The sequence below is a fragment of the Oncorhynchus keta genome, chromosome 21 (genome assembly GCF_023373465.1).
Source record: "Oncorhynchus keta strain PuntledgeMale-10-30-2019 chromosome 21, Oket_V2, whole genome shotgun sequence".
Taxonomy (NCBI): Eukaryota; Metazoa; Chordata; class Actinopteri; order Salmoniformes; family Salmonidae; genus Oncorhynchus; species Oncorhynchus keta.
In genome coordinates this window covers 46,822,944-46,836,209 of record NC_068441.1, presented here as the reverse complement: position 1 = coordinate 46,836,209, position 13,266 = coordinate 46,822,944, and the positions used below count along the sequence as shown (strand labels likewise).

The window sequence follows — 13,266 nt, the reverse complement described above, 5'->3', positions numbered from 1 at the left end:
GCTGGGGTCCTGGATGGAGAAGGGAGGATGTTGTGTCCAGTAGGAAAAAAATGGAAGAACATTTAGTTGTACCCATTTTCCCTCAGACCAGCCTCAATTCGTCGGGGCATGAACACTACATGGTGTCGAAAGCATTCCTCAGGGATTCTCGTCCATGTTAATGCCAATGCTTCTCACAGTTGTGGATGTCCTTTGGGTGGTGAACCATTCTTGAAACACATGGGAAACTGTTTTGTGTGAAAAACCCAGAAGCATTGCAGTTCTTGACACACTCAAACTGGTGCGCTTGGCACCTACTACCATTCCCTGTTCAAAGGCACTTAAATCTATTGTCTTGCCCATTCACCCTCTGAATGGCACACATACACAATCCATGTCTTTGTTGTCTCAAGGCTTAAAAATCCTTCTTTAACCCGTCTCCTCCCAAACTTCTTCCATTTAAGAATTATGGAGGCCACTGTGTTCTTGGGGACATTCAATGCTGCAGAAATGTTTTGGTACCCTTACCCAGATCTGTGCCTCGACACAATCCTGTCTCGAAGCTCTACGGACAATTCCTTCAACCTCATAGCTTGGTTTTTGCTCTGACATGCATTGTCAATTGTGGAACCACGTGTTTGCCTTTCCAAATAATTTCCAATCAATTGAATTTACAACAGGTGGACTCAAATCAAGTTGGAAAACATATCAAGGATGATCAATGGAAACAGGATGCACCTGAGTTCAATTTTGAGTCTCATAGCAAAGGGTCTGAATACTTATGTAAAAAAAAGGTATTTCTGTTCTTAATTGGTTTTCGCTTTGGTATTGTCTCGGTTAGGGCTGACCCCATTTAGTTGAAAAAATGTTTTTCTGTTTTTAATCTTTATTTGCAAAAAATTCTAAAAACCTGTTTTCACTTTGTCATATATGGGGTATTGTGTGTAGATTGATGTGAGAAAAAAAATTATGTAATACATTTTAGAATAAACAGTAAAGTAACAAAATGTGGAAAGGTCAAGGTGTCTGAATACTTTCCGAAGGCACTGAATGTGTCATGGTGCAACGGCAATACATTGGTTTGATAGAACAGTTCACAACTACAATCATTTAAACATTAAAGGTACTTTATTCCCCATTTAACAGTTGTCAACTCCCTTTGAATTGGCTTTTATCATACAGTATTTATATATTTTTTTTCTCTCTGGTTTCTACTTTTATTCACCAATAAGCAGTGTCACATTCTATCATCCAGGTTGCTCAAGACATCTTATTTCCCCATCTCTGACTAATGTGATTACAACTTTTAGCTGCACCTTTTTTTCACTGGTTTATCTTGATTATAAATGTCAGTTCATCTACTTTTCTGCTTCTTGATGATTTAATGAAGGGAGTTTTGCTGCTCGGGACCATTGCGAAAGCACTTACTCAACGTCCGATGTAGGAGAGGTAGGCAAACTTCTGACTAAATGAACAAGGGGGAAACATTGTCTGTTAGCAGGCTTTTGTTCCAACCCAACACTAACACATCTGAATCAAATGATCCGACTGCTCATACGATTCAATCCAGAGTAGTTAGGAACTGGTGTGTTGGTGCTGTGCTGGAATAAAATCCTGTGTACATGGCTCTCCAGGACCAGGCTCTTGGTCATCTGCCCTGTTCTTGACATGCAGCTCTGGTCACGCATCCCCCATCCACGCCCTCCTTGCCTGGGCCCTCATGGCCGTGTTCTGCGGCGGCCCCAGCTGCCTAACTTCCACCCTGCCCTCCACCCCACGGCTACAGCGACCCAGGTGGGCCATGTATCTCTGAGCGTGGGCACCGCGGTGCCAGGTGCGTAGCTGGGAGTCATGTTTCTGGTGGGCGAACAGCTCTGTCTCATCCAGGTGAGGCTTGAGGCGCACGCCCTGCGCACGCTCCTGCCAGTGGAAGAGGAAGAGCTGCCGGGTGCTCTTCCTCTGGCCCCAGCGCATGGCGGTTCTCAGAGCTGTCATGCCCTCAGCGTCCTCCAGTTGGTGTGGTGCACCGCGCACCAGTAGCTCCTGGATGGACTGCAACTGGCCCTGGGCGGCTGCCGCGTGGAGGGCCCCGCGCCCCAGGGGAGTCTGGCCCTTAACGTTGGCCCCTAGATAACAGGGTCAAGTTTGTTAGGCATACAGAAAGAAAACGGACTAGAACAACAAACTGGCTTGACTTTTGCCTTCTTCTGCCAAACGTTGTCTGTTGCATGGCCTAATTAACATAACCCAGATATTGCCAGCGTACCAGAACAACCCTGTATCTCCAAAAAGTGAAATGTTTAGGAATTAAAAATAATAAATCATCTTTTTCAGACATATTGTTATTTACTAATTAAAGTTCACAAGGCATTTTTTATTATTATTTATATTAGTCCTACAGAAACATGTTTTTCTTTCACAGAGCATGGAGGGGAATCAGGGGCATCATGCACACACAAATCTGAGGGGGAACAAAGTATGTGAGGATGGCTGGGGGTGGTAATGGTAGCAAAATTACAATATTATGTTATAATATTGTTTATGCAACGAATGGTTGTTTTATGCAATATTTTAGAGTTTTTAGATAGTTCTCATCTATGTCTGTGTAAACTGAGAGGAGCCTAAAAACCCACAGCTGGCATTCCAGAGATAAGATGTGGTCAGTGTAAGCGAGATAGCCTGGAAGAGTTTAGAACAATCCCTTATTTTTCTAATCATCCTGGAATCTGGGAAACTAAGCCAAGGTGGGGTTAAAACAACACCCCCGTGCAGATGACCACAGGGTAGCCTAGTGGTTAGTAACCGAAAGGTTGCAAGTTCAAACCCCTGAGCTGACAAGGTTCTGCCCCTGAACAGGCAGTTAACCCACTGTTCCTAGGCCGTCATTGAAAATAAGAATTTGTTCTTAACTGACTTGCCTAGTAAAATAAAGGTAAAATAAAAAAATAAAAAACCCAAAGTGGCTTATGGAGCCCCCCAATCTGCAATCGAGGGGTGAAACCAGCCATGACTAAGCATTCTTTGTGTCAGCTATATAAAGATCTCTGCATTTCTGTGAAGGTTAGGCTGCTCGGCCCAACAGTCAAGAGTGTTGGGTTGACTAGTCTCATTATTCCAATAATTAATCGATATTGAATGAAGACGATTGTTTGAAGAAATGACAGTCTCTCTCACTTGATTAGAATATTCCACGACTGTAGTCTAGGGGGGCTAGCTCCCTCGTCCATAAATTGGAGAGTTTAGCTTTTTCAAACACTTGAAACAGCTTTTTTCTGCAATCTACAGCCATAATCATTATGCCTAATTCCATGTAAAAAATAGTAACTCAATATATTTCTGCATATCTAAGCATAACTCTTGAGCTGTCTGTATCGTCCTGACTGGTGGTTATTTTATTTTAATGAAGTAAATATGCTTATCTGCATTTCTTCCTAAAATCTGGGTAAAAGATTGAAATGAATATGAGTCTTAGTCAGTACATTTAGTGCTTGCGTTTCTAATGTCTACCAACCTTGCCAGCAGGCATGCCAGCTAAGATAGTTACAGTACACAAGCTAGCTACTCTTACTTGATTGATAGGCTGAATTGGCTTCTTGTTAGTTGGGAGATCGGAACCAATCTGTGCTAGCTAAAGCCAACTTCATAAAATTGCTATGTGGCTAGTAGTATAACAGAGAGTATTACATGTTTTTTGGTTAAATATCTGAGGGGGGGCCTCCCGGGTGGCGCAGTGGCCAAGGGCGCTGTACTGCAGCGCCAGCTGTGCCATCAGAGACTCTGGGTTCGTGCCCAGGCTCTGTCGGGAGGGCCTGGCCGGTAGGGATATCCTTGTCTCATCGCGCACCAGCGACTCCTGTGGCAGGCCGGGCGCAGTGCGCGCTAACCTAGCATCGTCCGGGTTAGAGAGGGCCTGGCCTGTAGGGATATCCTTGTCTCATCGCGCACCAGCGACTCCTGTGGCAGGCCGGGCGCAGTGCGCGCTAACCTAGCATCTTCCGGGTTAGGGAGGGTCTGGCCGTGCACGGTGTTTCCTCCGACACATCAGTGCGGCTGGCTTCCGGGTTGGATGCGCGCAGTGTTAAGAAGCAGTGCGGCTTGGTTGGGTTGTGTATCGGAGGACGCATCCCGTACGGGAGTTGTAGCGATAAGACAAGATAGTAGCTACTAAAAACAATTGGATACCACGAAATTGGGGAGAAAAAGGAGTGAAACTTCAACAACAACAAAAATATATATCTGAGGGGGCACCTGCCCCTGTGCCCCATATGGGCATCATGCCTCTGTGAGGGATGTCTACATTCAATTTATGTCAAAATAATATTTATCAAAATCACCCCAAGTGAGATACAAGGTTTTTCCAGTGTGCCGGTGATATCCAGATGTTTTGCCTCTACGGTGGTGGGTACCTTGTTGGAGCAGGAAGCGGACAGCGGGCATGTGTCCACGGTGGGCACTGATGAACAGAGCAGAGAAGAGACGGTGAGAGAGCCAGGAAGGAGATCCACTCATAGAACCCATAGCACTGAGATGGGAGGAACGTGGCGGTGCTGGTTTGGACATCACACTCTTGAGCTACATGAAATAAAGAGAATTTATATGTGTGAAAAGTCAATGGAAATGTTCATCCTAAAAAAAGGGAAGAGTGAAGTAAATAAGGTCTACAGTTTGTAATAACAGCTGTGAGATGCTGTTTAGATGTGCAGTAATTACAGGCTAGCCACATTAGATCAAATAAGGAGGTGGATCTTTCAGCAAGTCTGGTAAAGAAATGCAGTATTGCTATTAGGTGATGATGGTTTTTAACCTTTATTTAACTAGGCAAGTCAGTTAAGAACAAATTCTTATTTACAATGACGGCCTACCCTGGCCAAACCCCTAACCCGGACGACGCTGGGTCAATTGTGCGCCGCCCTATGGGACTCCCAAACATGGCCGGTTGTGATATAGCCTGGAATCGAACCAGGGTCTGTAGTAACACCTCTTGCACTGAGATGCAGTGCCTTAGACCACTGAACCACTCGGAAGCCTACTTTTTTTTTACTATGATCAATAATGACCTGAGACATAGAGAGTCTCTGTGTAGGACTGCTGTAGACTATTCTAGGTTCTTCTTTCATGCCACATCACCTTGAATACATCCCCAGTAGCTGCAGCTATCACAAGCTCAGACCATCCATCATAAGGCCAGATCATCAGGGTGACAGTAGTTCCAGGGACGATGTCATTACAGTGGATAGTGGTGTCATCACATAGGTCACCTGTTGGGTGGAGAGAGTATACATTAGGTCTGGTCAGAGAAGCACATCATTAGATAATTAGTCTGACTGGAAAACACCCTCAATAAAATGTTCACCATGACGGGCCTGTCACTGCTAGCCTACGTTTGAGATTTATAAGGTCCGTAATTCTAACTTCATTGAACCCAATAAAAATCTATGAATAAATATCTAATCAATTAATCAACAACATCTCCCCAGTTCTCATTAAAATATGTCAACAGTTAAACCAGCAAATGACATCAAAGGTATTTATTTTACCATTATCCAGGTAGCATACTCTCTGGAAGTCTGTGGGAATCCCAACCACTAATTCCATGGTGTTTTTTAGCTCTCTGATTCTCATATTGTGGTGGCAGTCGGGCACAACGAACATCTCTCCCGTTTCACGCAGCCTGGCACCAAGACTGAACTTGACTTTCTTCAACGGGTCACGGTAAACTGCACTTTTGGGTCTCGGTACACTCTTCGAGTCGACGTCGCGGTTAATCATCGCACTTTTGGGTCTCGGTACCTGAAGTGAAATCTTCTTCGTTGTGGTGTAAAAATATGCCATTGGATTGCTCATAGAAACGCGCTCAGTAATTTTTGCAGATTAGAAAGGGTTTAGAATTCTGAAAGAATGAATTAATGAATTCTCTTCCGTTTGGAATGTTGTCTGACTATTACTGTTGCTATGGTGATAGACGTTAGAGTCCCATTGTTGCGCGTTCGGCTGATGTGCGACAGTAACATACATACACACAGTTGAAAAAATGCCTGTTTTTGACATGAAAGATATAATATGTTAGTTACTATTGCAATGATTATAAGACCACTGAAATGATTGTTCATTTTTTTTATTAGTGTTGCCAAATACTTTATACACAAACAAAAATTCCAAAATCCTATACCAAAATTACACATTTTTCTGATTTAATTATCTTATTAAAACATTAACCCCAGTGAATAACAACAAGAATAACATCTTCCTGAATCATTAGAATAAGATATTTTCAGAGTGAATACAATTGCACTAAAATGGTTTATTTTTTGTATTATTTTATTTATATTTAGTGTGTTTTTGAGTATTTTCTTGTTAATACCTGTGTTTTGTTTTGTTAGACATGTTTGATGTAGCAATGTAAGTTGATTTTTGTATTGTGAAAAAAAAATACATACAGTTGAAAATATCTAATGTTTCATGATAAACTGATACTTAGTATCAGTTTAGTTATATTGACTTGGAAGTCCCTGGTATATTATGGTCAGGAGGCAGGCCCACTTTTTAATGGATTTGCGACAGCAGTCCCACTTTAAATTCTGTACAACTTATTTCTGACTTTGTAACGTGATTGTCTCAGCGGTGACAATTGAAATCGGCTATGTAGTCAGTGGTGAAATGGTGATTTTTAGGTGAGGGAGCAGAACAGTTTGATCTCATCATTTTCTCAATCAAAGCTTTACCCACCAGTGGTTTTGAGCCACACCTACTAAATAAAAATAATAATAATAATCTGAAATCTTTTTGTGTCACATAAGTTTGCAAACAATGTAAAAAAAAATATAAAAAAAAAATATATATATTTATATATATATATATATATATATATTGAGTTAATAAAGCCACATACAAAGCCACATCTTTCTTCTTTCTTAAGTAAATTTAAATAGGCATGTCCCTTAAGAACAAATTCTTATCAACAATGACTGGGAACAGTGTGTTAACTGCGTTGTTCAGGAGAAGAACAACATATTTTTTATTAACTTGTCAGCTCCGGGATTCAATCAGCAACCTTTCGGCTTCTGGCCCAATGGTTTAACCACTAGGCTACCTCCCTAGTGGCTAGGCTACCTGCCTCGTGGTTAGAGCTAGAACGTTCAAGCCCATTTGGGTGCCGCCATAGATTTACAGTAGAAGTGCCCGTCCAAGAAGGCTGAATGTCATTGGCTAAAGATAAAATCACATCAAATCACATTTTTGTTCTACCGTTTCTATCGTAGCTTTGATTGGACTGATCATGTCAACATCATACTTTCAAAATGTTAGCAAGCAAGCTAGACAAGCAGTCATCATCATGAATCACGTTGACAATCTACTGGCAAATCCTTTTCCATCCTCATCATATGAAGAGAAATTATAGATAAAACGTCTCTGTGTTCATTTGCCATAAACATTACACAACAAGTCGGAACTCACAAACTCAACTACGAGTGGTTTGGAAGGAAGCAGTGGCTAACTACAAGGATCTCAAAGCAAACACTATTTGATTCCTTTGTCTGCTATTCAATGGAGAGTGTGCGTGGTCCAAGTCTGGGTTTAAGGATTTAAAACATCTGTCTGAAAGGGTCTCTCAACATGTGAATTGTACATCACATATAGACAACGCTGTTAAACTCGAACTACTGGGGAAATCAAATGTTTTGACTCAGCTAGACATCTTATATACGAGCCATCAACCTTTTGTTTTGTTCATCGTTTGAATGAGGAGACCAAGGTGCAGCGTGGTAGGCGAACATCTTACTTTCATTACAATGAACACTGAAAAAAGAACAAAATACAAAACGAACGTAAAGTTCTGCAGGCTACACAGCAACTATACAAAATCAAGATCCCACAAACTAAGATGGAAAAAAGGCTGCTTAAGTATGATCCCCAATCAGAGACAACAATAGACAGCTGCCTTGGATTGGGAACCATAGCAGGCCAACATAAAACTACAAAATAGATTGCCCACCATAGTCACACCCTGACCTAACCAAATAGAGAATAAAAAGGCTCTCTAAGGTCAGGGCGTGACAGTACCCCTGAAAAGCATTTTAAAAATCTGACATGTTGGCTGGATTCACAACGAGTGTAGTATTAATTGAGTATCTTACATGCGTGATGCAATGAAAGTTTGATTTTTATATAATTTATTTAAATTTTCTGCTCTGCATTTTCCCTGGCTTTTGGCAGAGTCGGACGCAAGAGTCCCCTATACCATAAGAAGTTAAGTCAAACAGCAGTTACAGTCAAATACAGAGTAGCCAGTTTATGCTCTGCTTGCTTTTACAACTTGGAGAAAAAGCACAACACACAGACAACAGCTGCCTCTGTTCACAGGCTCTTTGGCGTCCGCACCGTCCTAAATCCAGCCGGCTGATACCGCTCTAAGGCGTCTGCATGGTCCTAAAGCACACTGATACTGTTTAAAAAAATGTGTAACAGTGCAATGAAAAAACTGGGGCGGTGGTACAAAAATGCAATATCAGAATGTTTGTGTGTAGGGGGGGTGAAAGTTGCACCCCTGCATAAAACAGTCCCTCCCTCTACCACAATGGCATCAATTCTTCAACACTAACAAACTTCTAAACTTCTTCCACTATGCACCATCATATTTCTCTCCCCAAATAATAGCCTAAAATGTTTGTTATTCCTTATGAGTGTAATAGTCTGAGTGCAGTTACTTGTGATGAAATATGTGATCTAAGTGCCCCACACACCAACGTAATAAGGTTGATATTTGAACTGAACACAAATATAAAACGCAACATGCAACAATTTTAAAGATGTTGCTGAGTTACAGTTCAAATAAGGGAATTAGTCAATTGAAATAAATTCATTTGGCCCTAATCTATGGATTTCAGATGACTGGGCAGGGGTGCAGCCAAGGTGGGCCTGGGAGGGCATAGGCCCACCCACTGGGGAGCCAAAGCCAGTCAATCAGAATGAGGACTTGATTGACAATGTGTATGGGAATGTTCTTAAACAAATTATAACCTGGGTGGTTCGAGCCCTGAATACTGATTGACTGACAGCTGGTACAGGTACTCTCTCCTGTTCTCTGCATGGAGCAGAGACAAGACAGAAGACAGAAAGCTTTAACACCACAGCAACAGATCCAAGTTATGGGTCGTTCCACAAAAAGAGTGCCTTTTGTATTGCTTTGATATTTTCAGTGGAACTTGTGCACAGATATTGCATTTTTAAAAGCCTGTTATATTAAATGAAGTGCCCCTTAATATACACCAAATAGAGAATTCAAGAAATCACCCCAAAAAATGATGCATTTTTACCATGTCGCTCTGTGCACACTGTGACTTCTAGGTAGATTTGAATCCACATAACCTTAACATTTCTCTAAGTTTCCACCATCATTGTAAAGCCCTAGTTATTTTGTTGCACTGTAAAGTCACCCATGGCTGCGCCCCAGCCATTTCTCTAAGTTTCCACCATCATTGTAAAGCCCTAGTTATTTTGTTGCACCGTAAAGTCACCCATGGCTGCGCCCCAGCCATGGATGGGCCTGGTAGAGCATAGGCCCACCCATTTGGGAGCCAGGCTGACCCACTGGGGAGCGAAGCCCAGCCAATCTGAATGAGTTTTTCTCCACAAAAAGCCTCTATTACAAAGATAAATACTTTTCACCCCCTCTGACGATCCTGCAGGGAAAGAAGCCGGAGTTGGAGGCCCTGGGTTGGCATGGTTACATGTGGTCTGTGGATGTGAGGCTGTTTGGACGTACTGCCAAATTCTCCAAAATGACGTTATGGTAGAGAAAATAACATTGAATTATCAGCTCTGGTGGACATTCCTGCATGGCAATTGCACACTCCCTCAAAACTTGAGACATCTGTGGCATTCTGTTGTGTGACTAAACTGGACTAATTATCTTGACAAAGGATAAAATGCTCAAACAGGGATGTAAACAAATGTGCACAAATTTTGAGAGAAATAAGCTTTTGGTGCGTATGACACATTTCTTGAATCTTTTATTTCAGCTCATAAATCATGAGACCAAGCACTTTAAATGTTGCGTTTATATTTTTGTTCAGTGTAGTAGTCTGTCGGTAGTAATCAGAACATAGATTTTACTGACTATATTTCACCGCTTCACTTTACGTTTTCAAACTTCAAGTATCGCAACAAAATACTTTTAAAGAAGGAAGTAAAAATTATTCTTCATGGAAAACTCACCTAGCTGAGTTTTATATTTATCAAAAATTTGTGCTGCAGGTGTTTTGAACCTTTGTGACAATGATATGACACTCATTTGCACAATTCATTTGTTGGTTATACAAGGTAGTTTGGAGACATTCTACACATGTCTTGATTTTTCCGATTTATATTATAAATTTAATTACAGAATGCTAAAAATAACATGACATAAAAAATATTTTAAAGAAATTATTGAATGTTACAAAGGTTTGTGAAATGCAAAGTTCGGATATAAAATCTTTGAACAATGGTACATATTTGAAAAGAAAAATACATTTCATAAAATGCATATATATTAACAGTTCTACCATAAAGAAAAACAAGATGGGGAAAATTGCTGACAGATGTGATGCGTTAGGTAGTCTACAGCAGTGAACATTTCCATAGGATGGAAGACAGACTTGAGATGCACGCCCCACCGCAATCAGTTTAGGATCTCAAGTCGTGTTTATGGTCAAAAATGGGTTGCCATGTGAACGGGTGAGAAAAAAAAAAGAGAAAAAAAGACTACAAAAGTGACAGCTCTCATTATATCCACATTCATGTCTCTACAGAAAACCCTAAAACTGGCCTTGGATCCCCTGGCTATACAGGTTAAGCTATACAATGGAAGTTATTTATTCTCAAACATACTCATTTCACTACTAATGAGATTTACTAGTCAGAGCGTCTTGGAACACAAACCCAGGCCACACAACCATTCCTATACTGTACAATTGATTGTGGTCAGTGCAGTGGTCTGACTGAAAAGCCAAAATGGGATTAGAATCCACAATGTTGAAGTGGATTTACATTTTTAAATTAATTTAACCTTTATTACCTAGGCAAGTCAGTTAAGAACAAATTCTTATTTACAATGACGGACTACACGGTGGATAAGGGGGGAGTGCTTCACAGGTCTTTACCAAACTATCACTCTTTTTCTGCTTCTTCTTTCTACAGGTTTTACAACAAACTCTGTCACTTTATCATAAGCCCTTGAGTCGTGAACACCCCAAATAAGCCCAAAACACAATTGAAGGGCTGCATCCAATATGGCACCCTGTTCCCTATACAGTGCACTTTTTTGACCATTGCCCTATGGGCCCTGGTCAAAAGTAGTGCACTATAAAGGGAATAGGCTGCCATTTGGGATGCAAAATTGACTGTCCCGCTGACACCCGAGGTCCCGCTGACACCCGAGGTCCCGCTGACACCCGAGGTCCCGCTGACACCCGAGGTCGCGCTAACACCCGAGGTTTATTCAGGGGAGCGCAACGTTACAGAATGTACAGATGCATTGTATATAGAAGAATCACAATTCTAGTGCGTCTATCTATACATTCTATTTCTATCTGTGACGTTCTAAAGCGCTGCCCCTGTGGCGAAACTGGCCTGAGTTATGTCCAATCAGAGGTATTTCATTGGTCTCTGGGAGACTTGGATCACATTATTGACATAGCAAACAGACAGAGGGAAGATGCCATGAGTTCATTAACATATTTTGTTTCGTGCCAAGTGGTGCGGTTGTTCCTTCTCCTAAGCAGTAGTGGTTACGGAGGTCATTGAAGACTAGATGAAAAGAGAGCGAGAAACCGTGATGAAACCAGAGGACCTGAGAGAACCAGCTGGATGCAGATGGGTTGAGGTGACTCGACGACGGGACGCGAGCCGAGCCGCATGGTGGGTTGTTTTCCACCTGGAATCCGATGCCATTTTGCGGTGGCTGTTTTAGCTTAGCGAGGTGCGGTTTTCAGATCGTGTGTGTGTGTGTGTGTGTGTGTGTGTGTGTGTGTGTGTGTGTGTGTGTGTGTGACAGAGCGAGAGCACATGACTGATTCTATGTATGTTTATGTATCAGTGCCTTTATTTCCTGCAGGCGAGTGTTCTGGTCAGGTCTGATGCTGGTGATAGTTATTGGCTGTGTGTTGGAGCAGGCTGGAAGGTTCTAGATTAAAGCAGAAGTGTCCATAAGCACCATGTCGGGGTCCAGGCTGGCAAAAAATCGTACGTCTCGGTCCTTGTCCGCCTGCAGGGTCATCACCGTCTCCTCCAGCTCTTCTAAGTAGGCACTGCCCGGCTCTTTGAAGTACGCTGCAAGTACAAGTCAAGTCACTATTTATTTAAAGTGCATTTTACATGGGTCACAACTATAGAAATATAATTACTAGAATGGGTGTCCCAATTCAAGTCAATGAGGCCCTAATGGGTGGACCGGTGGGCAGTACTTAACATAATTAAATATAAGAATGTAGGAAACTGGGGAAATATGGAGAACGATAGGGAACAATGAGGAATAGAGGGCAAAACATGAACAACAAAATGAAGGGAGAAAATAGTCCACAGAAGAGAGAGGGAAAACAATATTCTAAGTGGTATGCTCTTTTGGATATCAGAAACATACGGCACAACACATTGTGGGAGGATCAAAAACAACAACATGCAACGAGAGAGAAAATCTGTTGGAACTGGGAAAGACTCACTAACAGGAAGTCGCTCTGGATAAGAGCTAAATTATTCAAATGTAAATGTACCTGCAAGACCAGTCACCATTTATTATCATGTACTGTGCTTCACTTGCCTATTGCTATTGCTCTATTCAATATAATTAGTAGTTATGCTCTTCTTCTGCTATTTATTCATTTCATGTGTATTGCATCATATGTCTATTTCTGTTTCTATTTAAGCAATAAGGCACGAGGAGGTGTGGTATATGGCCAATATACCACGGCTAAGGACTGTTCTTAAGCATAACGCAACGCGGAGTGACTGGATACAGACCTTAGCCGTGGTATATTGGCCATATATCACCACCCCCAGAGCTGCCTTATTGCTATTATAAACTGGTTACCATTGTAATTAGAGCAATAAAAATACATGTTTTGTCATATCCGTGGTATATGGTCTGATTACAGTACCACGGTTCAGCCAATCAGTATTCAGGGTTCGAACCACCCAGGTTATAATCTGTTTAAGAACATTCCCATACACATTATGTCAATCAAGCCCTCTGTTTGAAACACTTTGGAGGTTGCCTCATATCACTAACAGGAGATAGCTCACACCCCATTT

The 13,266-nt window shown here is 41.7% G+C and overlaps 2 protein-coding genes across 3 annotated transcripts in view; both read right to left on the bottom strand.

The window, feature by feature from the left end:
* Positions 1–1,088: 1,088 nt before the first annotated feature.
* LOC118400621 (ankyrin repeat domain-containing protein 60-like) lies at positions 1,089–5,975 on the bottom strand. Its single transcript, XM_035797642.2, has 4 exons — positions 5,517–5,975; positions 5,107–5,237; positions 4,386–4,551; positions 1,089–2,105 (listed from the first exon to the last, which is right to left on the bottom strand). Exons 1-4 carry the CDS (start codon positions 5,821–5,823, stop codon positions 1,660–1,662), a joined length of 1,050 nt encoding a protein of 349 aa, XP_035653535.2. The 5' UTR covers positions 5,824–5,975; the 3' UTR covers positions 1,089–1,659.
* Positions 5,976–9,963: 3,988 nt separating this feature from the next.
* LOC118400620 (serine/threonine-protein phosphatase 4 regulatory subunit 1-like) overlaps positions 9,964–13,266 on the bottom strand; it is a 30,199-nt gene continuing 26,896 nt past the window's right edge. For both annotated transcript variants that reach the window (XM_052474045.1, XM_052474044.1), the window contains exon 20: positions 9,964–12,288. In XM_052474045.1, the coding sequence (XP_052330005.1) occupies positions 12,143–12,288 (146 nt within the window). In that variant the 3' untranslated portion in view covers positions 9,964–12,142. The remainder of the gene's footprint in view (positions 12,289–13,266) is intronic.